General features: G+C 46.6%; 1 protein-coding gene across 1 annotated transcript in view; it reads left to right on the top strand.

Annotated features, from left to right (window-relative positions):
* FER1L5 (fer-1 like family member 5) overlaps positions 1-24,677 on the top strand; it is a 79,913-nt gene that overhangs the window by 35,224 nt on the left and 20,012 nt on the right. The window contains exons 23-35 of the mRNA XM_060276486.1: positions 244-375; positions 1,116-1,279; positions 2,577-2,691; positions 4,379-4,481; positions 4,595-4,758; positions 8,013-8,186; positions 11,056-11,116; positions 12,169-12,350; positions 16,227-16,388; positions 19,337-19,435; positions 19,843-20,004; positions 21,347-21,512; positions 22,792-22,817. Of these exons, the coding sequence (XP_060132469.1) occupies positions 244-375; positions 1,116-1,279; positions 2,577-2,691; positions 4,379-4,481; positions 4,595-4,758; positions 8,013-8,186; positions 11,056-11,116; positions 12,169-12,350; positions 16,227-16,388; positions 19,337-19,435; positions 19,843-20,004; positions 21,347-21,512; positions 22,792-22,817 (1,710 nt within the window). The remainder of the gene's footprint in view (positions 1-243; positions 376-1,115; positions 1,280-2,576; positions 2,692-4,378; positions 4,482-4,594; positions 4,759-8,012; positions 8,187-11,055; positions 11,117-12,168; positions 12,351-16,226; positions 16,389-19,336; positions 19,436-19,842; positions 20,005-21,346; positions 21,513-22,791; positions 22,818-24,677) is intronic.

The following is a 24,677-nucleotide window of genomic DNA, read 5'->3' as shown; positions in this document are numbered from 1 at the left end:
GATCGAAGTGTTTTGGAAAGACCATGGCCAGCACTTTTGATGCTTAGGCTGGGGATGGGCTCAGTGAACCATCGGACCATTTCTGAATCTTCAACACACTGCTGAGGTCTTGCAAATCTCTTAGCAATAGGGACTTAAAACTAGTCTGTTTTTTGTAGCCACTGTGTCCACTGTTATGTCTTGCAGTCCTGATGACGGTGGAAGGAATGCATAAGGATAACTCTTTTCCTTTCTATCCCACAGAGTGCACAAAACACAGGAGAGAACGCTCCCATTCCTGCTGTGCTGCGGGTGCGAATGTGGCTTGGAAAGCTGGCTGATAGTGCAGAGTTCTTGAAATGTTGTGAAGGGAAAATCCTTATCTACGCTGAGACGGTGAGACACAAGCCAGGCAGCTGCATGGGAAGGGTCCAGTTTGAACCTGATTCTAGAAGACACCTCCCCACTGAGCCACAATGCTTACTGAGTGTTACTATCTCTTAGCATAACCTTTCCTCACAGGTTTATACTGGGGGCCATATGGGAGTGGGAGAGGCCCTGTTGGAAATGCAGTCGTAAGGATCATTCCGTTCATAATTTCAAGGTTAATTTTGTTAATGTCAGCTAGCCAAGAGGGAAACAGGTGGAAGTGTTGCTTAATAAGCAAAGAGGGTGGCATGGCATCATTGAGGCATCATGTGCTTTGATTGGCTGTGTAATTCTGAGAGAATTTTTCCTCTGTATGGTTGGCTGAATGCCTCCATGATATGTGCAAAGCCTGAACTAAGAAAGGCATAACCTCTCTGTTCCTTTCTCCTTAGACTCCTTTCTCATAGACTATTTTTGTTCAGTTTGCTCACCAATATGTTTTTAAGAATGTAGGAAGCTGTCAAACTAGCTCATGGCTGCCAGTGCCTACCCTAGGTAGCAGTGACTTTCCATGGTCTCAGACTGGGGGCCTTCCCAGCCGTACCCGGGACCTTCTCCATGCAAAGCAAATGAGCAGTGGCCCCCTTCCTCCAGACCTCTCTCTCTGGACTATGCTTGGGCCATTTAATTGGCTGTGCTGATATACACCATGTATGCTGCCCTGAGGGGGATGAAAATAACCATGGTGCTAACTCTCATGCTTGCAGTATGAAAATCAAAAGAAGACCCATGGAATATGGGGGACCAGGGACATGATGCAGCACCCCGCCTTTTCAGATGTCACTGGGCAGGTCAGCCTTCCCAAAGAAAAGTTCCAACTGCCTGTGGGATGGCAGTGGGATGGCGAGTGGGTCGTGGAGCCCCAGAGAAGGTGAGTGGGCACATAATAATTTCAAGGTTACTTACAAGGTTCTTCTTTTTTAAATGCCGCACTTTTCTTAAAGAACATCAAAATAGCTTTCAATAGAATATAAAGTGCAAATGACAGCCTATAACACAGCAGGGGGACTCAGTAACCAACAATCCATCAAATGGGGGGAGTGGGGGACAGAATATTAAAACAGGGTGCTTGAAAAGAGGAATTTAAAGACCTTCCTGTTAACACTGGCATTTGATGGTTGATAGATACGGGCCATGACAACCTTGACATTAGCAACTGTGAGGGTATGCAGTTGCTTTTAAATGTTTTCCAGTTGTTTTTAATGCTTTAAATGTGTTCTTGTTTTTATTTTAAATTGAGGTGTTTTAACATTTTGATGTTTGCCACACTGGGCCACTGAGGAAGGGCAGGAAACATTTGATAAATAATCATTGGTGGACACCCATCCACAATGCTTAATAAAAAAAGCAGTAACTGACCGTGAGGGGAGGTTATTGATTTTGTTTGTTATTATGGTATGTATTTTTCTGTTTTTATATGGTTATGCACCACCCCAATCTCCACAGCAGCGTGAGAATCCAGGGGTTCCAGGAGCTTCCCCAGGGTTCATGTTTCCTATTGGAAAGAGGCACAGCAGAGGCTGTGGTGACTTCGCGATCTTTATTTACACTTTATTTATACAACCTGAGCCTACCGTGGAGGGGTTTAGAGCATTGCCACCCCAAAGGGTCTTTCTTCTCCCATAGGCCCAATCCTGAATTCAAACAGAAATCAAACATGCTCCAAAACATGGTTCTGGCCGTCTCTCCAGAGAAATGTATGATTGTAAACTGTTCCGTGATCTTCAGATGAAAGACAGTATAGAAATTTAATAAAAGCAATGATAATAATGTTATTTGGGTAGGTGTGGGTGCACCCACCCCAGTGCCAGGACCACCGACTTCTGTTTTCAAATAGGCACACTGCAGGGCAAAGGAGAATCAGTCTGCAATTAGCTTTCATTTTCAGAATGAAACCAGTTTCTCAAGGATCACTTTTCAAGGGCAAAGAATATGCAACAGATCTCAGTGACGCATGGACTACATACTGGGGGAAAGCACTCGGTCGCCATTGATTCTAAAATAGAATGTGTCTGCACAGATTACATAGATATAAACATTGTTTATTCCTTTTGCAATGTCTTCATGTGGTTCACCAGGTTGGGGCCTTTGGGTCACTAAACAGTATATAAATAAACCACACCATACCAAAAGCATACCGGACTTTTCTCCCTTCTGCATCTGACCAGGCTCCTGCTGGACAAAGAGACAAACCACACCGAAGTGCTAGAGGAAGTGTATGAGAACCAGATCCGGCAACCTGGGCGTCGATGGAGACCGGCCCCAGTCCCTTATAGCAATGCCGTGAGTGAGGGGAGAGGCAGACAGCTTCAGCCTGGGACTGAGGACAGACCCTCTGAGGCTTGGACATCCTTGAGAGATGCCAGTGGTTTTCAAACTTACCTTTGGAAGATGCTCTCCCCATAGATTCTACCCCTGTCAGGACCTCCCATATCCAAAACGGGTGGAAACCCCCCCACCCCCCACAGAACATCCCATGAAACTGCAAGGCAGACACACCATAGCACTCCATTCCTGGGATCCTTCTTGTCAAGGACCAGGAGTCTGATTCCACCTTGTTGGGTGATGGACAGGAGGGCTGCACTTGAGGGAGAAGGGCATACAGGGCCAGCTCCAGAACCATTGCTGCCAGTGCCACCCCAAGCCCAAGGATATGTCTCTGCCATCTTCCAACTCCAAGGACTTCCTTGTACTGTATAAGACCTTAGAAGACTGGGTCCTCCTTGGCTCCTTCGCAGGAGGAGATGACTGTAGGAAAGTCAATGCTCATCTCTCTGTCAGTCTGTTTGGACCCTTGAACAGTCAAGCTGCTGATAGATGCTATGAAGGAGTTGTTAAGACTCACTAATATATAACATATAGTTTATTTTGTAACCTAAGTAGGAATCTGACAGTAAACTACGTAGTTTGTTTTATTATAACACCATAGCTGTCAAGTTCTCCCTTTTTTTAAGGGAAATTCCCTTATGCTGAATAGGCTTCCTCGCGAGAAAAGGGAAAACTTGACAGCTATGTATAACACAGATTCATGTGTATTGTTTTTAAGAGGGATAAAAGGGATTTGCAACTAAGAAAGACTCGTAACAAGTCAGCAAGCCATTTTGACTCTGCAACTAAACTAAAGTGTATTATAAACGTTCCTACAATTACGAGGGACAGGTGGGCCCCTTTACGTAGGGCAGCCTCTTGCGGCACAGGTGGTGCTAGCAGTTAGGCTACACCTGCTGCTGCCTCTACAAATGGGCTCAGGTTGTCCCTTGCTAGAGCTTTGTGTTTCCCAGAGCACAGCTGGAACCCTGCCTTGTGTCCAGCATGAACCTCACCTTGTCCTACCCCCCGGGTGAGTCTTGCCACGCTACTGAGCAGGATACCGCTATACCACAGGAACATCCACCCACCCATCACTCCTACTTTTGATATCCTCCTGAGGCTGGGGGGTCAATAATCTGAAAAAAGACTCAGCGACCAACAGTGTGGTGCCCAGGAATGTGATGGCACCCATGTGGTCTTCCCCTGGTGCCCCAAAGCCTCCGAGTCCCCCCCCCCACTGCCCCTTTAGCCATTAGATGGAGAAGATGGTCCCCTTTTCCTCCCTTGAAAAATGCTTAGGAAGTTTCTCTTTCAGCTATATGTGCTTTTAAAGTCTCAGATTAATTCTGCCTGAACCAACTTTTACCCAGATCCCTTGGAGAAGTGAAGTGTGTGCATGCAGGTGTACACTGACTCTCTGTCTCTTGAGGGAGGGACTGACCAAGGGAGAGAAGAGAGCTGATCAGGGAGGGCAGGGGTGCTATGGCACTCACTCTAATATTCTAACATGCCCTCAAGCCTTAAAAGGTTGGCAACCCCGGTGTTCAATAGTACCTCAAAACCCTCCCCTGCACTTGAGCCCCCAAGATTTGCAATGTCCTGCACATTTTAAATATTGCTGCTTAGACACCCATTTTGCCCCCTGCCCTCTCTGTTTTAGAGTGGTGCTCCTGCCCCTCCAAAGGAAGAGATTTTGTGCCCCCAAGGCTGGCTCTTTGTAGAAGACTGGAAAGTGGAGGAGAATCGAGCTGTGGACGATGCTGGCAAGTTTTCCATTTGTGTTTGTCTTGGCCCTGGAGCCACTCCTGAGGACAATGGCTGTATATCTTCTGGGGTCATTGCTTGGAGCCTCATGAGAATACATTTCCTCCCTTAGGTTGGGAGTATGGCGTTGCTCTCCCGCCTGCAGAGTTCCCTTGTTGTTGGAACGCAGCCGAGAAGACCTACCACACCCACCGGCGGCGGCGCTGGCTCAGGAAACGCTGCCGGAACCTGGCCAGCGAGAACCAAGAAGGAAAAATGGCCGCCTTCCTTCGGCTGGTAACTGGCAGTGGTGCTCACAGCGGTTGTGCCCAAGGGCTTGCTCACATTGGCAGAGAATGTTAGGGATAAAAAGTCAGCCATAAATGCAGAGCAAACTCTGAGGCCAGGACTTTTATGGAGACTAGGTGGACAGGGATTGGGGTGTCAACTGACAGAACCCCTGAGGCAGGCTGGTACTGCAGCTTAGACACTGCCCACAAAACACAGAGTTCGAGTCAGCCAGGCTTGCAGTGGAAACAGGAAGCTCATTCCACAGGAAGTAAAACATTCCCTGACCGCCGCAGTTCAAGAGGTGCACACTTCAGCCAACAACTTAGAGGAACTGGCATATCTCAGTGTGGCTGTGCTAGTCAGTCCCTGCTGAAAATCCAGTCATATTTTTACTAACTGATTGATAAAAGTATTTATATACCACCAATTCATATTATATAACACAGCGATGTACAGCGATATGTACAATAAAATAGAATACAAATTGATAATAAAAATTCCTGGCACAGAGATAAGGGACATAAAAAGGCATTCAAGAGGTGCCTACTACCGTAGTAAAAAGGGAGGGTGCTTGCTGCCCAGTCTCATATAACCAACATGCTTGATGCATGAAGGGGTTAAGACCATGCTGTCTTGCTAGGAAGGGTTACCAAACTATTTGTTATCACTCTTCTTCCTCCATGTTAACCCTACTATAATGGTCTCTGCAGGCAAGCAGCCTGATAAAGCAGCGAAGTCTCTCCTGTCAGTTTGTTACTGAAAGAAACACATTCAGAGCAGGGCAGACAGCCATATTCTCATTAGGCTAGTTGCTCCAGTCCGAGTCATCATGCCGCCCTCTCCAACAGGAGGAACACCAAAACACCACCTTCCTTCTCTTCCCCCTCCTTCATCCTCTAAGCTTTTCTAACCTACGAGTTTTTGGACTCTCGGGTTGAATGCAATCCCCCTCTGAAGATCCAGCCTGAGAGGAAGTCTTATTTGATGGTTGCCTGGCAATGTCTTGGTCAGGATCCAACTCCTCCTCCTGGGACCTAAACCCTCCTTCACTGGAAATGAGGAGGGGCCCTGGGCTGCTCTCTCCGAAATCAGACAGACAGCTCTCAGCTACAGAGTTAACCTCTTCCGTGCTCAGGGGGCCCACATTCCTGATACCGACCAGTAAGGAGGTCTAAGCTGGATGCTCCAAACTTAGATCATGTGGCCTTAGCAAGCTATCTTTGTGTTTCAATACAAATAATTTAGAAACATTTACCGTTTTGGAACGTAAGTTAAACTGCCTATCTTTTCTGGCTGCTGTATGGGAAACCAAATGAATCTGACCTTTGAAGAGTTTGTAAGTAAACCATTTTTAACTTACCAAACATGTGGTCTCTTTCTGGGCTAAGGGAAGAGGGGAACTTTGGAAGCAACCTAGAAGAGGATATTTTAAAAGTCTAACACTTCCCTTATATTCCCTAATATTTCCACACTTTACTTTGCTACATATTTTGTGATTTTAAACCTCTGCTAGGGCATTCGCACCAAAGAGCACTTGCCACATACCTGGATCTAGGCATCCGGGGAATTCTCCTTGTTATTGTTTTCTTGTATTTTTCTTTTTCTTTTAACCAAAATACAACAAAATACCAACACATGTCACATCTCCGCTGGAAGTGTTCTACAGCATGGGTGAAGTGACACTAAATATTGGTTCTAGAGCAGGCTTCCTCAACCACAGCCCTTCAGATGTTTTTGGCCTACAACTCCCATGATCCCTAGCTAGCAGGACCAGTGGTCAGGTATGATGGGAATTGTAGTCTCAAAACATCTGGAGAGCCAAGGTTGAGGAAGCCTGTTCTAGAGAGCTTGTAGTTGAGCTAGAAGCCCCCGAGGTTGTATTAAATGTTGCAATAAAGCAGGGGTCCCCAGACTTACCCGCCTTTGGGCTGGTGGCCGCCGCGCCGATCACGCGGCAGGCCGGAGGGTGGGGGAGTGTGCGCCAGTGCGCATGCGCAAACCCATTTACTGGCGTGGTGGCGCGCTTCCAGGCTGAAAAAATCGCCGAAAATTGTTTGTGCGCATGCGTATGGGCCTCCCCCGACCCGGAAGTGCACCTCCCCCGACCCGGAAGTGCACCGGAAATGACCTCTTCTGGGTCGGGAGAGGCCCATATGCATGCGCAGAAACGATTTTCGGCGATTTTTTTCAGATCTGGAAGCACACCGCCGGGGGTCGTCGCGGGCCGGATTGGGAGGCCAATTGGGCCGCATCTGGCCCACGGGCCGTAGTCTGGGGACCCCTGCAATAAAGTGTCCAGTGTTGCAGCTAAAGACTAAGGAATACGAGTTGCTGGAAACAGCAGGAAAGGAGAGTGCCTGGTTGTGGGCTTCCCTCTGGGGCATCTCTATGGTCACTGTGAGAACAGGACAAGGGGCCATGGGCCTGATCCAGCAGGGCTCTTCTATGGGTCCTGGGGGGCAAATCCCAAGGCCCCCCAGGACAAGGGCCCCCAAGTGACCACCCAGCAAGTGGCAGGTGGTCAGGCTGTGGCAAACAGGCCCAGCATCACCACATGGGCCCTGCCAGAGCTCAGTGGAGTTGAGGGTGGGTAGTGCAGCACCCTTTCTTCTTAATTTAAAGAGAGTTTTTATAGTGGGGACAGGCACATACACGGTTACAGCTTCTCATTTCATTATTTTAAAATGGTGCCTGGTCACAACTAATTAACGTCTGTAGCATCAAGTCAGCAGGAACAAACCCTCTTTTTATTACTGTAATGGAGAGTTTAGGATGCAAAACTGCAGGTGCTCCAAAATATTTCTCTTTTTGGGAGGATTGTGAAAGCACTTCTAAATCTGGCCCAACAAAAAAGAACCAATATAAGAATCACAATATGAAATTCCCCATTCAGAACCAAACATGACTAATACTAGCACTAACCAGAATAATCCCAACATATGAAGTAACCATGTAAAGTAAAACAACTAAGAACCACAAAAACAAACCATACATGAAACCTCAAAATATATTGCAATGACAATGAAATGCAATGTAACATTGTGTAGTTGTGTACGTCAAAATTGTAGTAACACACATGGTTGTCTAAACTGGGGCCCCAAATCGAATCACAATCTTCATTGTTACTGTTAATGACCAGCATTGAAGTGAACCCCCATAAAACCTTCAAGCCCATCCAGGGGGTCTCAAATGGCCTTGATTTGACCTAATCACTATCTTTTCTCCAGCTCACTTCAAGCCTCTTTATCCGTTTCCTGCAGCACTCTGAATTAAAGCTGAAAGAAGAGACTTGGGAATATGCTCCACTCCATGGCTGGAGGTTCCACCTGCAGCGACATCCCAGCGACATCTTTCGCCGGCGATGCTGGCACAGGAAGCTCGTCCCAATATCGCCCAGCCGTGTGCCCTCCATTTTTCTCCTGGAGGGTTCACTGGTAAGGAAAGGCAGGTGCCGTGGTTGGGTGCCTTCTCCCTCAGCTGTGGCACAGCTGGCAAGTGATTCATTCAGAGGACATGAAGCCAGTATTTTGGCCTTCGGAGGGCTCAGCCACGTGATTTCTAGGCCCAGGTTCATGATGGGTAGGCAAAGGTCTGAGCAGGTTTTTTTTTTTTTTGTCCCACCACTTTCTCCAGGGAAACATGCTTTCTCCATTTTACAGCTGAATCGGAACAAACATCAAATGGGTTTTCCACGGATTGACATTTGTTCCAATTCCTCAGATGAGCCTAAATTTAATCTTGACAGCTGGAGAGAGACAGAAATGGTTCAATAGCAGCATCCACCAATTCTATCCTCAGTGCATCCATGACAGAATAAGCTTCCATTCATTTCAGTAAAATTCAACAGAGAAGAAGTCTTGATATCAGTCACAGTGTGACTCAAGCAGTGTTAAGCTGAAATGTCTAGAAGTGTTTCTGAATTTCTTCTTTTTCTACCCTTGTAAAAAAAAATTGCATTTTTTCTATTGCTTTTTTGTGGTGGCCACCATTTCTCAACAAGCACACACACACACACACACCACATTCTAGATTGACACAAGGTCTCTGGGGCATTGTGAAAGATGATGTAAAATGGTAGCCAGAGATTTTGATCCCTGTTGAAATTTCAGAAGTAAGAGAAGAAGGTAAACAAGTTTTCCCGTCGTCAGGGGGTGGGGTTTCAGGGTTCTCTCTCTCTATCTCTCTCTCTGTGTCTCACTCACTCTCTCTCACTCCATTCCAGTAGCAAAACTGGAATAATTTGGCAAAATAGCTAAAAGGCTATTAAAAATGCAAAATAAAAGAAAATGTGTTCCTGTGCTTTATTTGCATGATTTGTATGGGTGGTAGGGTTTTTTAAAGTGTACACTTATGGCATTCTTTTATTTTAAAAAATTATTATGTCATCTTTTTTCAGGGTGTGGAAATTGCAAGCCAATGGAAAAATAAGAAAATTGAGATAGGAAAGAAAGAAGAAAAGAAAGATGATAAAGAGCCAGAAAAGGCTCCTTCTCAAACCCTCCTGAAGAAGAACACCCCACTTATCTTCTGCATGTTTAAGAGTGAGTAGTCTGTGTTAACAGGCCTTTGCAGCTTGGGTGAATTAGGTTGCAATAATGACTTACAGTTTCTGGAGTTCAAAGGCTTTATTCATGCAGGAACTATTTACCTGATGAGTGGACATAAGAGAGAAATAGCAGACATCTTTTATGGAGAGAAGAAAAAACATCTTTTAGGGTTGGAGTTAAATTAGACATAGAGGTTTACAAACACTGTTGGCTAAATAGCTACACACAAAGTGCCCTCTTGTAGTTTAAAGCAATTCATGCATTAATTACAAACTCAAGAGAAGGAAATGCTTTGCTTTTCTCCAACAGTTTGTCCAAATGAGAGCACATGGAAAAAGAAGGCACATAAAATAACAAGTAAATATTAGATTCCATGACAGATGCAAATGGTCAAGAAACAGAATCAAGTGGAAAGAAAAGTGACAGAAAAGAAACCACTAGTAGCCCCCACATTGATTCCTGAACTCCAGAAATTTTCCCAGATTTTCCCAAATATTATCCTTAATTCTTTGGCAAATAGTGCATTCAAAGCTTACATGGAGCAGTCATAAATCTATAGAATACGCGCCATGTTTTCTATGTATGCCACCTTGAACTCCTTGGAGGAAAGGTGGAATATAAAAGTAAGTTTAAAAAATTAAAATATGAATTTAGGAACTGTTAAATGATGAGCCAGGCTTGGGCTTTAGGGGTATCCAAGACAGGGGACTGTTACCCAGAGACAGATTTAAAGCAGCGCATCTGGTTCTACCACACCAGGCTCTGAGCCTAGAGGGTGACACAGGGCTCGCAAGTACAACATAGTGAATTGAGCAGAACAGAGGGCTAGAGGAGGGCAGTGCTGAACTTTGGGCTCACATAGGGCACTGCTGAAATATGAAAGGCCCAAGTCTGCCCCTGCTGTTACCCCTCCCAGATGTTCTCCCCTTTCTCCAGGACTTGGCCAAACTGCTGGGTCACCTCCAGCTGTGACACTTGGCTGTTCTGTTCCTGCCAATAGCAAATGCAAGATCAGGTCTGTGGGCAGGCAACCAGGTTGCTAAACCAATTTTTTGTTGAAATTGTGCTACTTACGCTGATGCCTAGAGTGTCCTTGTTTGTGCCACTTTTTGGATATTTTCTCCCCATTCTGTTTTTCATTTTCAGTGGTCACTCAGCATTCCATGGCCACTGAGCATGCTCAGCACTTACTGAGCTGTATTGAGGCATACTTTTCCATAGGGCGGTGGTTGTATTTTGAAAGACTCTTTTCTATAAACCTTGGGATTCTCCCAAGCATTCTGGGGCATAACTCATCCCCTGAGTTTGCTATTAGATGGAATGATATTGTGGACAAGGAGACTCTCTAACAGAGCAAGTAGGGAGTTTGCAGAGAATTCAGACGAAAACAGAAGCAGGAGCAGAAATTGCTGGTGTTTGCAAATTTATCCCATGTCTGGAACAGTGCTACCTACACCACCATTTGCAAAGCATTTCCTTTGCATTGAAATAAATGGGCTGGAATAACATAATGACAACATAACTTGTGCAATTTATTTAATCAATTACATAAGTTTACCACAATGGACAGCGAAGTTTTGGGTGGAAGAGCTGCATGCGATGAATACAGAGCAAAATGGAAAAACGATGCCTTACTACATCCCTGTTTGCAAGTCTGGGTGGTATATTGTAGGGAAACTAGAAGGAAAGTGCAGTTCTTTTTTTCTGTTCTTTTTTTAAAAAAGACTTCCTCCTTTCAGATCCTGTCTATTTCCAGTTGCGCTGCTACATCTACCAAGCAAGAGACCTAGTTGGAACTAGTGCTAAGAGTTCTGCAGGTAGGTGCAATGAAAAGTAATTGCATTGCAGGGGTTGGACTAGATGACCCCTGGGGTCCCTTGCTACTCTACCATTCTATGATTCCAAGCCCTCTGCCCTCCCATGCCCTCTATCATTCACTCTTCCCTGTCCTCATCTCTTTCCTCACAAGAGGCCATTTCTCCAGAGGCACTCAAATGCCTATGTTACGCAGAATCTTGGTGTGTGTACCCTCCCATTTCAGACCACAGGTAATTATTATTTTTCTGGAGCTCAGGTCAGGGCCAAAAAAGCTGTGTTGCAAGAGATCCAGTATTTGATCTCCTGCCTTCTTCTTCTTCATCATCATTATCATCTTCATCTTCTTATCCTCAAATCATGCTCTAATTGGATCAGGGCAACAGTGCTGGGTTTTTAAAAAGCCATTTCCCCATCTAACCACACACACACACCCCCACACACCCCAATGTTGCTTTTAGCTCCACAGGAAAAAGTACAGCTATGTATATATCATTCCTCTCTCCTCTCCCTCCCCATTTGCTTTAACAGCCGCTTTTGCCGGTGTGTGTGTGTGTGTGTGTGTGTTAGAGCAGGAAAGTGGCCTGGGGGGAAAGGGTTGATGCTTATAGCACAGTACAGCTGGCCCAATCTCCAATGGTGGGTGGGAAGTGCAAATGTTGAGAATTCTCTGTTGGAGATCCCTAGACTCACCCACCTTAAAACTAGAGTTTCCAGAGTTCCCAAGAAACGGGGGGGAGTGAATGGCTAGTTACAGGTACCGTAGGTAGCCATGTTGGTCTGCCGTCAAAACAAAAATAAAATAGAAAAATTCCTTCCAGTAGCACCTTAGAGACCAACTAAGTTTGTAACTGGTATGAGGTATCTGAAGAAGGTGTATCTGAAGTAGTGTGCATGCACACGAAGGATTTTTTTCTATTTTATTTTAATTTTGTTGTGAATGGCTATTCATCCATTTTAAGCTTGTAGCGTAGTGTTATCTTGGAAAACATGTAGGTGATATTTGAGTCTGTATCTGTAATTCCTCCATCTCCTGTTATTTCCTCTCTGCTAGATCCTTTGGCCCATGTTTCCTTCCTTCACATGAGCCAACATACCCAGACCATCTCTGGCACGCTGCACCCCTGCTGGGACCAGACCCTCATCTTTGAAAACATCTTGATCTATGGAGACCCTCGAGCAACTGAGCAAGAGCCACCTGTGGTGGCCTTGGAGGTCTTTGACTTGGACGCAAGTGTATGTGCATAGGAGCATAGGAAGTTGCCCTACGGCGCTGAGCCAGACCATTGGCCCATCTAGCACGATGTTGTCTATATGCTGACTGGCAGCGGCTTTCCAGGATTTCCCACACAGTCTTTCCCAGGAGATGCCAGGGATTGAACCTGGAACTTGCTGCATGCAAAGCAGATGATCTAACCCTGAGATAGACATGAGGTTCTTTTCACAGGCCCATGTAGGGTTGCCAGACTCAATAGAGGACAGGACTTCTGTGCCTTAAATTGCCCTGCTCTCTTTTGAGTCTGGAAACCTTAAAGAGAAACCAGCAGACCCTTTGTTTAATTTCCAAGAAAAGGGTCTGCTGGTTTCTCTTTAAGGTTTCCAGACTCAAAAGAGAGCAGGGCAATTAAAGGCACAGAAGTCCTGTCCTCTGTTGAGTCTGGCAACCCTAGGCCCATGAAGTCAACAGAAAAAGGTGGCAAGCAAAAGGGCAACTGACCCACCTATTCAGGCATCCTGTTTCCCAATTAATCTATCTTCAGGAAGTCCACAAGCAGGACAGGAAAGCAACAGCCCTCCTCTTTTGTTTAACCCCAGCATCTGATATTAAGAGGTAGACTACCTCTGAATGTGGAGGTTCCATTTGGCTATCATTTATAATAGTCCCTGATAAGACCCCCTCCTCCATAAATTAGTCAAATTGCAAATGTGGCAAAACACCACATCTCATGGCAGTGAATTCCATGCAACATATGTCAACAAACACTTTATTTAGTCTGGGGTGACTAATGTTTTTTCAGCCCAGGAGCCACGTTCATTCTTGGTCCACCTCCTGGGGCCACAGGTCAGCATAACCTTCTAGAATAACTATGATTTCCAAGGATGCTTTAAATAGATTTGGATTACCTTCTGCCTGTTTTATTTTTCCCTCTTAACAAAGAAATCACTCTCAGACTACTGAGTAAACAAGAAAAAGACACGGTTTACTCATATCAAAATACTTGCCAGAATTCAAGAGATATACTGCTGAAAATCAGGCAAGCAATAATCCTTAAATGTTACAAATATCTATAAGTCCAGTTCAAAATGGAGATTGCTCTCTGGTAAGGATGGAGAATAAATTTGGGCTTCCGATTCGTCGCGCTGGTGAAGTTGGATGCAGGGACTTCGTGCTCCGAAGTCCCTGGCTTCGTGGAGGGGGGGGGAGTCCGCAGAGCGAGTGGACTCCCCGAAAAAACACCGGGTAGAGAGTCCCGGTGACATAGTGCCCAGCTGTTTGCTCCGGACGCGAATCCTCTGCTGCCTGAGAGCTCAGTAGAGCAATCGAGAGCCAGCGGAGTGGAGTCGCGGGAGCCATTTTTGGGTTTCATCTTACCTCCTTGAAGTGAAGCTCCGAGTCCTCAGCCTGCAAGCGGCGGATTCTTCCAAGGAAATAAAAGACTTCTTCAAAGTAAGTCAAATCTCCATTCGGATCTTAAAAATTTTAAATTTGAAGATAGGAAGAGATTCTAAAGTAACGGAAGCCGATCTCTTTCAAATGGACAATCGGGAGGCGCATTAAATATTCCTAAGCCGAAAAGGGAAAACTTCTTTCAAGATTGCGGACCCGAGAGAAAGAAAGACTTTTCCAAACCTCCCCAGCCCCCAGTGTCGTTGCCCCTTGAGGTTCAGCAGCAACAAGGGGGAGGACGCTTTGACAGCTGTCAAAAGCTGTCAAATTATTAAAGGACTAAGAAAGACGATTTTATTCCTGTGAATTGGAAATTGATTCAAAGGGTTTTAAAAGGATTTAAGTGGACTGTAAATTTGAAATCTGATGAGGTTAAAGACAAAGGATAAGAACAGCCAAGATGGAGCCGACAACGTGGTAGAGAGGAATTTTCCAGTACACTTCTGCCCTTATCTCTGGTCTGCCTGTGGTCAAGTGAACTATGAAAACAAAATTCTCTCGAGCTTTCCAGGAGGCTGTGCTGGGTTATCTACAAACATGGGAAGATATCTACAAGGAAAGGCAACGCTTCAATCCAACAGAAAAGGAGAATGAGGTGCAAGAGCAAGATTTAGAGGACAATCTTGATTATGAGATTGTGTGTGAGGAGCAACAATTTGAGGACAATTTGGAGACTGATTCAGACTATAAAAAATATGTGTTGGATGATGAAAAACAAAGATCAGAACAAAGAGATGAGGCCGACAAGGAGAAGCAAAGTGAAGAGAAGATTGATGGAAGTGAAAATCCTGGAGAGACTGAAATGTTGAATGGTGTTAGTGAAGGGAGGGAAAGGCAGAAAGAGGGAGGAGCAGAGGTCTGGAAGTGGATGTGGGAAAGAATTGGTGTGGGGAAAAAATTTTAGTTTAAGGTACTTTTTTTTGGTTTATGAACAACGGTGTCGGAATCTTGGCCTGTTAAAGGATATGCTGATCCAATTGGGAGGAGGGACATTGGGGGGGGGGGAAGAGATTTTTATAGTTTAAGGTTAAGAGCTTTCTGGAGGGTGTAAAAAGAATGGCTGAGGAAATATGCTTAGAGTTTGTTTTTGAATAATTTTGGTGATCAGGAGGTGTTTGGGTGGAAAACTGCCTGTCTCCCCCTCCTTACTCTTGGTACCCAGTGGCAGGGGGTGCCTTGAGGGGAGAGGGAAGGGTGGAGGGAAACCCAGACACAAAAATGGAACCTTTTGACTGCTGGACTCCTCGGGCTACCCCAGTGGCAGGGGGGGGCTCAGAGGGGGACAGCATGAAGAAGGAGGAGGATTGTGTTAATATTATAAGAATAAGATTCTGAATTGGATTAGAAAACCCGCCATAACTATGTAAAGAGGTTGGGAAATCCAGGAGGAGGAGAGTCGTGGAAGCCATTAATATTTTTCCTTTTTCCTTTTTTTTTCTTTCCTTTTTTTCCCCTTTTTATATTTTTGCTTTTTTTTTTCCTTTTTTCCTTGTTTTTCTTTTTTCCAGTACAGTGAAGAAATAGCTGGGGGATAAGCCAATCCCCAGAGATCCTCTGCCTTTGTCCTCTCAGTGGCAGGGGGGGGATGAGGGGGGAGGAAGGAGGGGGGAGGTCAAACCCAGCTTAAAATGGACCCCTTTGTTCCCCAATACCCATGGGGCTCACTGGTGGCAGAGGTGGGCTTGTGGGTGGAGGGAAAATGAAGGGACAGAGTTTATGTTGTATACTTTGTATGTGTTTTCTTTTTCTAAAAATTAATAAAAATTATTTAAAAAAAATAAAATAAATAAATTTGATTTGGTTCACATTTAAAGGCAAATCTACCTAATTCACACTTCTCAACAATACACAAACCAAAACATACACCCCCTTCAGAATTCACACTTCTTTGAATTTTGCAATGTTGTTCTCCATCCATGTAACATGTACAAAAATGCATATGTTTGAGTAAAGTGTTCATAAAAATATGTGTGAAAATAACATAGAAAAATGCATTATATTAGGGAACACTGTTTTGCAGAAATGTGAGTGTTAGGCAAAAATGTATACAGTTAGGAGAAATTTGCACTGAGACACATGTGAATTTTCATGAGAATTTTTTTGGGGGGGAAATCACAAACTGATGTGGAAATGGAGAGAACTGAGTGTAAGATCAGAAAAGAGAGAAACTGAAATTGATGGATTCGCCCATCCCTAGTCTGTTTTAAACTTGGCCTTCCCCATCTTGGTGCCCTCCAGCTGCTTTGGACTGTAATTTCCACATAAGGGAACAACTAGATTATAACACCAAGTACAGTCTTCAGCATCTCCAACATTTCCTGTCTGTTTGCTTTCTGACCCTACACTGTTGCCCACATATAGGCAGCCAAACCCACTATTGGCTTTTAACCACTTCTCCTAGCTAGCCTGGAAAACCTTCACCCCGTGTTCTGTGTCTCTTTCAGGGCCACTCCAATTATTTCATGGGAAGGAGCTTGTGCACCCCAAGTGTGCACCTGGATCTCAGCTCACGAAGACAACCCCGCCTCAAGAAGTATACAATCATCAAAGATCAGGAGGATTCCGGTCAGCTCCTGGCTGCTTTTGAGCTTTTGTTGGACAAGAAGGTAACAAATTAAATTATGCCTTATGCCAGGTGCGTTAGTATCATGGACTGGTGGGACGCAGAGGAACGGTGGAACTAGCAGGAGAACTCCCAAGGGCAGAAGGCACAGAATCTGGGCAGTGGTGGTGGGACAACAGTGAGTGGTCACTGGGAGAAGTGGGAGAAGACTGGAAAGAGGTGTCAGAAGCTGGAGAGGTAACAGAGCTAGTGAGCTAGGAGAGTCTGTGGCAGAGTCCAGAATCAGAGTCATAAGCTGAAGCAGGAAAGTGGGATGAGGGAGGCCAAGAGGCAGAGATGAGTCAGGCGGGTGCAAAGTGACAGGTGTCCGTCCCCCCCTTCCTGCTCCAACAAGCTCCCCTCTCCTGTGGTCTCCCAGGAACACAAGAAGCATGAAAAGGGTAGAGGAGAGGTTGACTTTATGCAGACACAGTCTCCAATTGCTTGAGAAAAGTCCTGGAGAGGAGGGAACTCCTGGAGTGGAGGCTGTGGTGAGGCAGAGACTTTCAGTCTTGGCAACTGATAATAATAATAATAATAATAATAATTTATTATTTATACCCCGCCCATCTGGCCGGGTTCCCCCAGCCACTCTGGGCGGCTTCCAACAAAACAGAAATTCTAAAATACAGAGATCCATCAAACATTAAAATACAGAAATACATCAAACATTAAAAGCTTCCCTAAACAGGGCTGCCTTGAGATGCCTTCTAAAGGTCTGGTAATTGTTGTTCTCTTTGACCTCTAGTGGGAGGGCATTCCACAGGGTGGGTGCCACTACCGAGAAGGCCCTCTGCCTGGTTCCCTGTAACTTGGCTTCTCGTAGTGAGGGAACCGCCAGAAGGCCCTCGGAGCTGGACCTCAGTGTCCGGGCAGAACGATGGGGGTGGAGACGCTCCTTCAGGTATACCGGACCGAGGCCGTTTAGGGCTTTAAAGGTCAACACCAACACTTTGAATTGTGCTCGGAAACGTACTGGGAGCCAATGTAGGTCTTTCAAGACCGGTGTTATGTGGTCTCGGCGGCCGCTCCCAGTCACCAGTCTAGCTGCCGCATTCTGGATTAGTTGTAGTTTCCGGGTCACCTTCAAAGGTAGCCCCACGTAGAGCGCATTGCAGTAGTCCAAGCGAGAGATAACTAGAGCATGCACCACTCTGGAGAGACAGTCAGTGGGCAGGTAGGGACTCAGCCTGCGTACCAGATGGAGCTGATAAACAGCTGTCTTGGACACAGAGTTGACGTGTGCCTCCATGGACAGCTGTGCGTCTAAGATGACTCCCAGGCTGCGCACCTGGTCTTTCAGGGGCACAGTTACCCCATTCAGGACCAGGGAGTCCTCCACACCCGCCCGCCTCCTGTCCCCCACAAACAGTACTTCTGTCTTGTCAGGATTCAATCTCAATCTGTTAGCCGCCATCCATCCTCCAACCGCCTCCAAGCACTCACACAGGACCTTCACCGCCTTCACTGGTTCTGATTTAAAAGAGAGGTAGAGCTGGGTATCATCAGCATACTGATGGACACCCAGCCCAAACCCCCTGATGATCTCTCCCAGCGGCTGCATATAGATGTTAAAAAGCATGGGGGAGAGGACAGAACCCTGAGGCACCCCACAAGTGAGAGCCCAGGGGTCTGAACACTCATCCCCCACCACCACTTTCTGAACACGGCCCAGGAGGAAGGAGCGGAACCACTGCATGACAGTGCCCCCAGCTCCCAAACCCTCTAGACGATCCAGAAGGATGTTATGGTCGATGGTGTCAAAAGCCGCTGAGAGATCCAGCAGAACAAGGAAACAGCTGTTACCTTTGTCCCTAGCCCGCCGGAGATCATCGACCAGTGCGACCAAGGCAGTTTCAGTCCCATGATGAGGCCTGAATCCTGACTGGAAGGGATCCAAATGGTCCGCTTCTTCCAGGCGTGCCTGATCCATGAGGCAAGCTGCTTTGCTCATTGGGCCTGACACTCCTCCAGATCTGTGCAGATCATGTTCTTGCTAATAGAAAATTCACTCCAGCTTGAACGGTGTGATTTACTGCTGGCTCACTCCTGACATTTAGGTACACCAGAATAAACCCAACTTAAGCTTGGTGTTGTTGTTTACGGTAGTTGTTTAGTCGTGTCCGATTCTTCGTGACCCCATGGACCATAGCACACCAGACACTCCTGTCTTGCACTGCCTCCTGCAGTTTGGTCAAACTCATGTTCGTAGCTTCAAGAACACTGTCCAACCATCTCGTCCTCTGTCATCCCCTTCTCCTTGTGCCCTCAATCTTTCCCAACCTCAGGGTCTTTTCCAGGGAGTCTTCTCTTCTCATGAGGTGGCCAAAGTACTGGAGCCTCAGCTTCAGGATCTGTCCTTCCAGTGAGCACTCAGGGCTGATTTCCTTAAGAATGGATAGGTTTGATCTTCTTGCAGTCCATGGGACTCTCAAGAGTCTCCTCCAGCACCATAATTCAAAAGCATTAATTCTTCGGCCAACTTAAGCTACAACTCCTTTAAAAGACTGAATAAAAAAGTCATACAGACGCAAGCAACAGATTTCTTTGAGTTTCCCAGAGGCTCTAGAGCAGGCTTTACTATCCCTGGTGCCCTCCAGATATTTTGGACTACAGCTCCCATCAGTTCTACTCATCACATCCACATTCCCTGGGGACGATGGGAGTTGCAATTCAAAGCATCTGGGAGGTTCGAAGGAGCGTCCCCAGCATCATTTCAAAAGCCTTTTGCAACCAATCGTTTCAAAGCTCCAGCACTTCTAAGCAGGGCAAAATAAATTCATCTACTACACTCTACTCTCTAGATTTCTGCTCTCCAGATTTGCTCTCAGGGGCTCGTAAAACCAAGAGTTATCCTCCAGCTAAAGACTGAGGAGAAAATGTCATTCATCGCTGGCTGAAAAAGGAAAAGCAGATCTCTATTCAGCAGAGCTCCTCATCTTCTCTCCACAGGATGGATCCTTAGGAAAGCTTCCACCGCCTCCATGGAAGGATGGGACATACATGATCCCTAAAGGAATCCGGCCCATCTTAAGGCTGATGGCCATTGAGGTGAGTGTAAAGCCACAATATGATATTATTATTATCATTATCATTATTATCATTATCATTATCATTATCATTATCATTATCATTATCATTATCCTGCCCATCTGGCTGGGTTTCCCTAGCCACTCTGGGTGGCTTACAGCATGCATTGGGGGGATAATAAAACATCAAGAATTAAAAAGATTGCACATGGGGGCTGTAAACGCCACAATTATAATTTGATTCTTCAAAGGTTCGGGGGAAGTAAAACCCTGCAGCAAATCCAGAAAGGAGAGCCTCAGGCCCTGTGGGGGTGAACTCAGTGCTACAGTGGATGAAGAGGCTTCTCCTGCCAGAGTCCGCCCACCTGTCTGCCCCACTTTCTGCTGAGCTGTTGCTTTTATAAAACATTGATCATGATCTTCCCACAGATCCTGGCATGGGGCCTGCGGGACATGACGACCTACAATCTGCTGGCCATCAGCAATCCAAGTCTCATCATAGAGTGTGGAGGAGAAACTCTTCAGACACCAGTCATCAGGAATCTCCAAGAGTACCCCAATTTCCCCATCAATATCTATCTCATGAAAGTGGTGAGTGGGCCCCTAGCATATGATAGAGACAGCTTTCAAGGGCGAATCGTAAGGCTCGAGATGAAACTAACCTCTCCTCCAATCATCATCACCACCATTTTAGAGTTTGCTAATCAGATTTTGCAATCCACATTTTCACTGTGACCTTTTCCCTCTTGTCTCCTTTACTAGCTATACTTTCCCTCCAGCCTCTACCCAGGGCTGGCCCACCCATGAGGCAAGGTGGGGCGACTGCCTCAAGCAGCAGGATTCACGGGGACAGCAAATCTGGCCTCCAAGGAATGCAGTGCCCACTGCTGTTGCCGCCACCACGGTGCTACCAACAGTTGCAGCGTGCTCATTGGAGGCTGGATCTGCTGCCTCCTCAGCAAGCCCCCCATGCCACCTCTACAGCAGCTTCTTAGAACCTTATAGAATTGTAGAGTTGGAAGGGACCCATAGGATCATCTAGTCAAGCCCCCTGCAATGCAGGAATATTCAGCTGCCCCATATGGGGATCTTAGTCAGGCCCGTCCTAGCCATAGAAGCTAGTGGCATGGAGAACCACGGCGCCGGGCGCTGGAGGGCACTGGAAGGACACCAAGTGAGCGCAGGGTTCCGGCGATCTGACCAGGACTGCGCTCCACGAGCTCAGAGGCTGCGCCGCGTCTCTCTCCTTCTCCGAGGACTCCACGCTGCGCCTCCTTCTCGTTTCCCCAGCGCTGGATTCTGCTCAGTCGAGCTTCGCCACCAGCGCGCACACAGCGCCCAAGCAGCTCTTGCTGGTCCCACAGTGCGCACGCTGGTGGCGAAGCTTGACTGAGTGGAACCTAGCACTGGGGAAACGAGAAGGAGGCGCAGCGCGGAGTCCTCGGAGGTGGCCTCCCGCTGCTGCCGCAGTCCGCTTGGCACTCCCGGGCCCTTGGAGAGGCTCTGGAGGGGGGCACTGGAGGGACCCAGCGCCAGGGCGCTGGATGGGCTTAAGACGGTCCTGATCTTAGTGATCAGGAGGCACTGCTGGTCTCCTCTCACCCTTGTTCTAGATTTAGATCTTCTCTCACCCTTTCTTCCCTCATGGGAGGAGAGGGGACGCCATTTTGTGGTTTGCCTCAGGTGCCAAAATGTCTTGGGCCTAGCCAAACTGGTAGCTGTGTCGTCAAGAGCATCTTTAGGCCAGGCATGCTCATTTAAATGAGCATCTTTTTAGTTACTAGCTATAGTGAAACCTTAGAGGTGTAATCTCCTCACTTGGACAGCATGACAATATGTGCACAGCTGCCTTTGTCTCATCATCCCTCAAATGGATCCCCCAGCCGATCCTTTCCTGGGAAAACCTCATGCAGCCCCTCCTGACCTCCCTTAGTACCTGCCTGTGGATGAAGATTATGCGCTTCCTATCGAACTGAAGGTGATAGACCACAGAGAGTTTGGATTTAAGCCTGTGGTGGGCCAAGCGACTGTGAGATCCATGAGCCAGTACTACTGTGACCCCTGGGCAGAAAGGAAGGCCCATAATCTCCCTGTCAGAGGTAGGCTCCACCTTACAATACCTTATAATACCTTTACCTGGCCAGGAGTGAGATCATTCCATTTTCTATGCTGTTTTTCACTCACACGAGTCACAAAGTGGCTCACAAACAATAAATGACAATAACATGATAGAACACCACAATTATAGAATAATTAACAAATAATCAGTAAAACAAGCACCTTCTACAAAACACTATTAACTAAACAACTAAAAAAAATAAGCTAAACAGCACAGCCACAACAAAGGTAATGTTATAAGATTCACAAAGCACTACAGCACTCGTAATCCACAATATTAGCCACATTAACAAACTAACAACCTGAGTTCCATTGCAAGAGCTTATTCTTAGGGCTGAACAGAGCTATATTCCTGGCTGCAAACATGGCCTTGGACACCCCAGTTGTCTCCAAACAGCTGCAAAGTGGCAATTGGGGGAAGAGGCTGCAGAGCAGCCGCAGGGTGTGCTTAACCCTTTCCCACCTGTCACTTTCTCCCTGCAAACTTCTCCTCCTCCTTCCACCAGTTGCTTTTAGTTGCAGCACAGGGAATATAGGTCTCCATGCCAGCCACACACTCTCTCTGCAAGGACAGAAAGAGGATAGCCTCGTGTATCTCTTTGTCAGTTCTGGGGAACAGGAGGGCTTTGCTCAGTGGAGCAGAGCCACAGCAATAACCCATAGCAGCAGTGCCACTGGCGCTTAGCGAGGTTTGGTTGTGGCAAAGCACTGAACTGGCTCTGCCATTGTCCCTGTGCCACCTTGTCCTTCCCAGTAAGCGGCAGCGATGCCACTTCCAGGAGGCTATTCCTGCTGCACCGCTGCGCAAGTCACTCCTGGGAAGTGCCTTCTGGGTTGCTTCCACATCCGTGTTGTTGGTTACCTGACCTTGCATGCCAGCTGCATAGTCTGGGAACACCTGTTGTTGCTGTAACACAGGTGTGAGGAACCGGTAGCCCTCCAGATGGTTGCTGAACTACTGAACAAGCAGGGACAATGGCCAGGGATGATGGGCGTTTCAGTTCAGCAACATCTGAACCCCTGCAAATAAGGGAGTGTGACTCAGGTTGATCCCTGCCTGAGAAAACCAGGGAGCCTCATGCAAGCCTCTCAGAGCTTTCCAAAGGATGACCAAGCTATACTAAACTAATGGCTCTCCATCTCCAAAAAGCATTTGCAAGGAAGGTGGCGGATTTTGTTCCTGCTTGTTTCCACTGTCAAACCTTTCAAAGCTTCCTATTATTAATGCCACGTCTTCTCAATTTTCCTTTCCCCAAACAGCCATTGCCAAGACAAAGAGAAAGAAGGTAAGTGTTGCTGCATCTCATTGTCTTGCCACTATTTGGTTCAGTTCCTTCCTTCCTTCCTTGAAGAAGGTCTACAGTTATCAGGCTCTCACAGGCCGATGGAAAGAATGAACCTTTAAGAGCCCTGGTCTCCTCCTACGGTGGTGGCTTTCTAAGGGCTCATTGATACTTCCTGTTGAACCATGTTTCTAGGCACAGCTTTGCATTTGTTTGTTTGTTTGTTGCCCCAGTGCTTTCCCCTCAGAAACATGCTCTTTACTGCTGAATTGAAGCAAGCAGCCATCCATAGAATCATAGAGTTGGAAGAGACCACAAGGGTCATCCAGTCCAACCCCCTACCAACCAGGAAACACCATCAAAGCATTCTTGACAGATGCCTGTCAAGCCTCTGCTTAAAGACCTCCAAAGAAGGAGACTCCACCACACTCCTTGGCAGCAAATTCCACTGTCAAACAGCTCTTACTGTCAGGAAATTCTTCCTAATGTTGAGGTGGAATCTTCTTTCTTGTAGCTTGACTCCATTGCTCGGTCCACTTCTCTGGAGCAGCAGTAAACAACCTTTCTCCCTCTGGTTTGTCAGAAGCGGCTTTGTCATGCTGGCCACATGACCTGGAAGCTATACGCCGGCTCCCTCGGCCGATAATGCGAGATGAGCGCGCAACCCCAGAGTCGGTCACGACTGGACCTAATGGTCAGGGGTCCCTTTACCTTTAATATATATGAACATGGCTATCATATCACCCCTTAACCTTCTCTTCTCCAGGCTAAACATGCCCAGCTCCCTAAGCCATTCCTCATAAGGCATTGTTTCCAGGCCTTTGACCATTTTGGTTGCCCTCCTCTGGACACGTTCCAGCTTGTCAGTATCCTTCTTGAACTGTGGTGCCCAGAACTGGACACAGTACTCCAGGTGAGGTCTGACCAGATCGGAATACAGTGGTACTATTACTTCCCTTGATCTAGATGCTATACTCCTATTGATGCAGCCCAGAATTGCATTGGCTTTTTTAGCTGCTGCATCACACTGTTGACTCATGTCAAGTTTGTGGTCTACCAAGACTCCTAGATCCTTTTCACATGTACTGCTCTCAAGCCAGGTGTCACCCATCCTGTATTTGTGCCTTTCAATTTTTATTTTTATTTTGCCCAAGTGTAGTTTGTTGGGCAAAAAAAATATGCTGTTTGTTCCAATTAGTGTTAAAGAGCAGATTTTCCTGGGGAAAGCAGTGGGCCAAAAAAAGTGCTTGGTTACTGCAATTTATTAAAGCACAAACTTGTGCCTAGAAAGTGTGGGGCGGAAACTAAGTCTGGGTGAGCCCTAACGTCCCATGTTCTATATCAATGTATTTCTGTATCTCTGAGATTCTTAAAGTATTCTTGTTTGCATGATTTTTGCAAGCATGTTCACACACATGGGGTGCTGGCTGGGCTTCTTGGGCCTCTGCATAACCTCGCGTCAACTATGAGTTATTCCCCCAAACACACCACACATGCAGCCTCTACAGTGGATTGCTAGCAGAAGGGAAAGCCTTATCCAGGGAAGAAGCTCAGGTCATCTTCATTCAGGGCTGGACCTACCATTAGACAGAGTGAGACACCCACCTCAGGCAGCAGATGTTTGGGGACAGGGAGAGGTGGCCTGCAAACCCCCAAACTTCCTGTTTTTCTTATTCCTTGCCTTCCTTTCCCTTTTTCTCTCTTTTTAAGGCTTCTGTCTTTTTGTTTTGCATTTCACTTCCATAGGTTTAGTCACTTTTCAGGCCACAGCCTATGGCACAGATGCTGCCATGTAGGAAGTGGTAGCCCAAAAAGCCCAGTCTCCTAGGGAAGCTGGGTTGTCCTTCCACATCAAGGTATGAG

The sequence above is a fragment of the Zootoca vivipara genome, chromosome 6 (assembly GCF_963506605.1).
Source record: "Zootoca vivipara chromosome 6, rZooViv1.1, whole genome shotgun sequence".
In the NCBI taxonomy this organism is placed as follows: Eukaryota; Metazoa; Chordata; class Lepidosauria; order Squamata; family Lacertidae; genus Zootoca; species Zootoca vivipara.
Note: the sequence above shows the minus strand (reverse complement) of the source record. Positions and strands in the feature narration are given on the sequence as shown.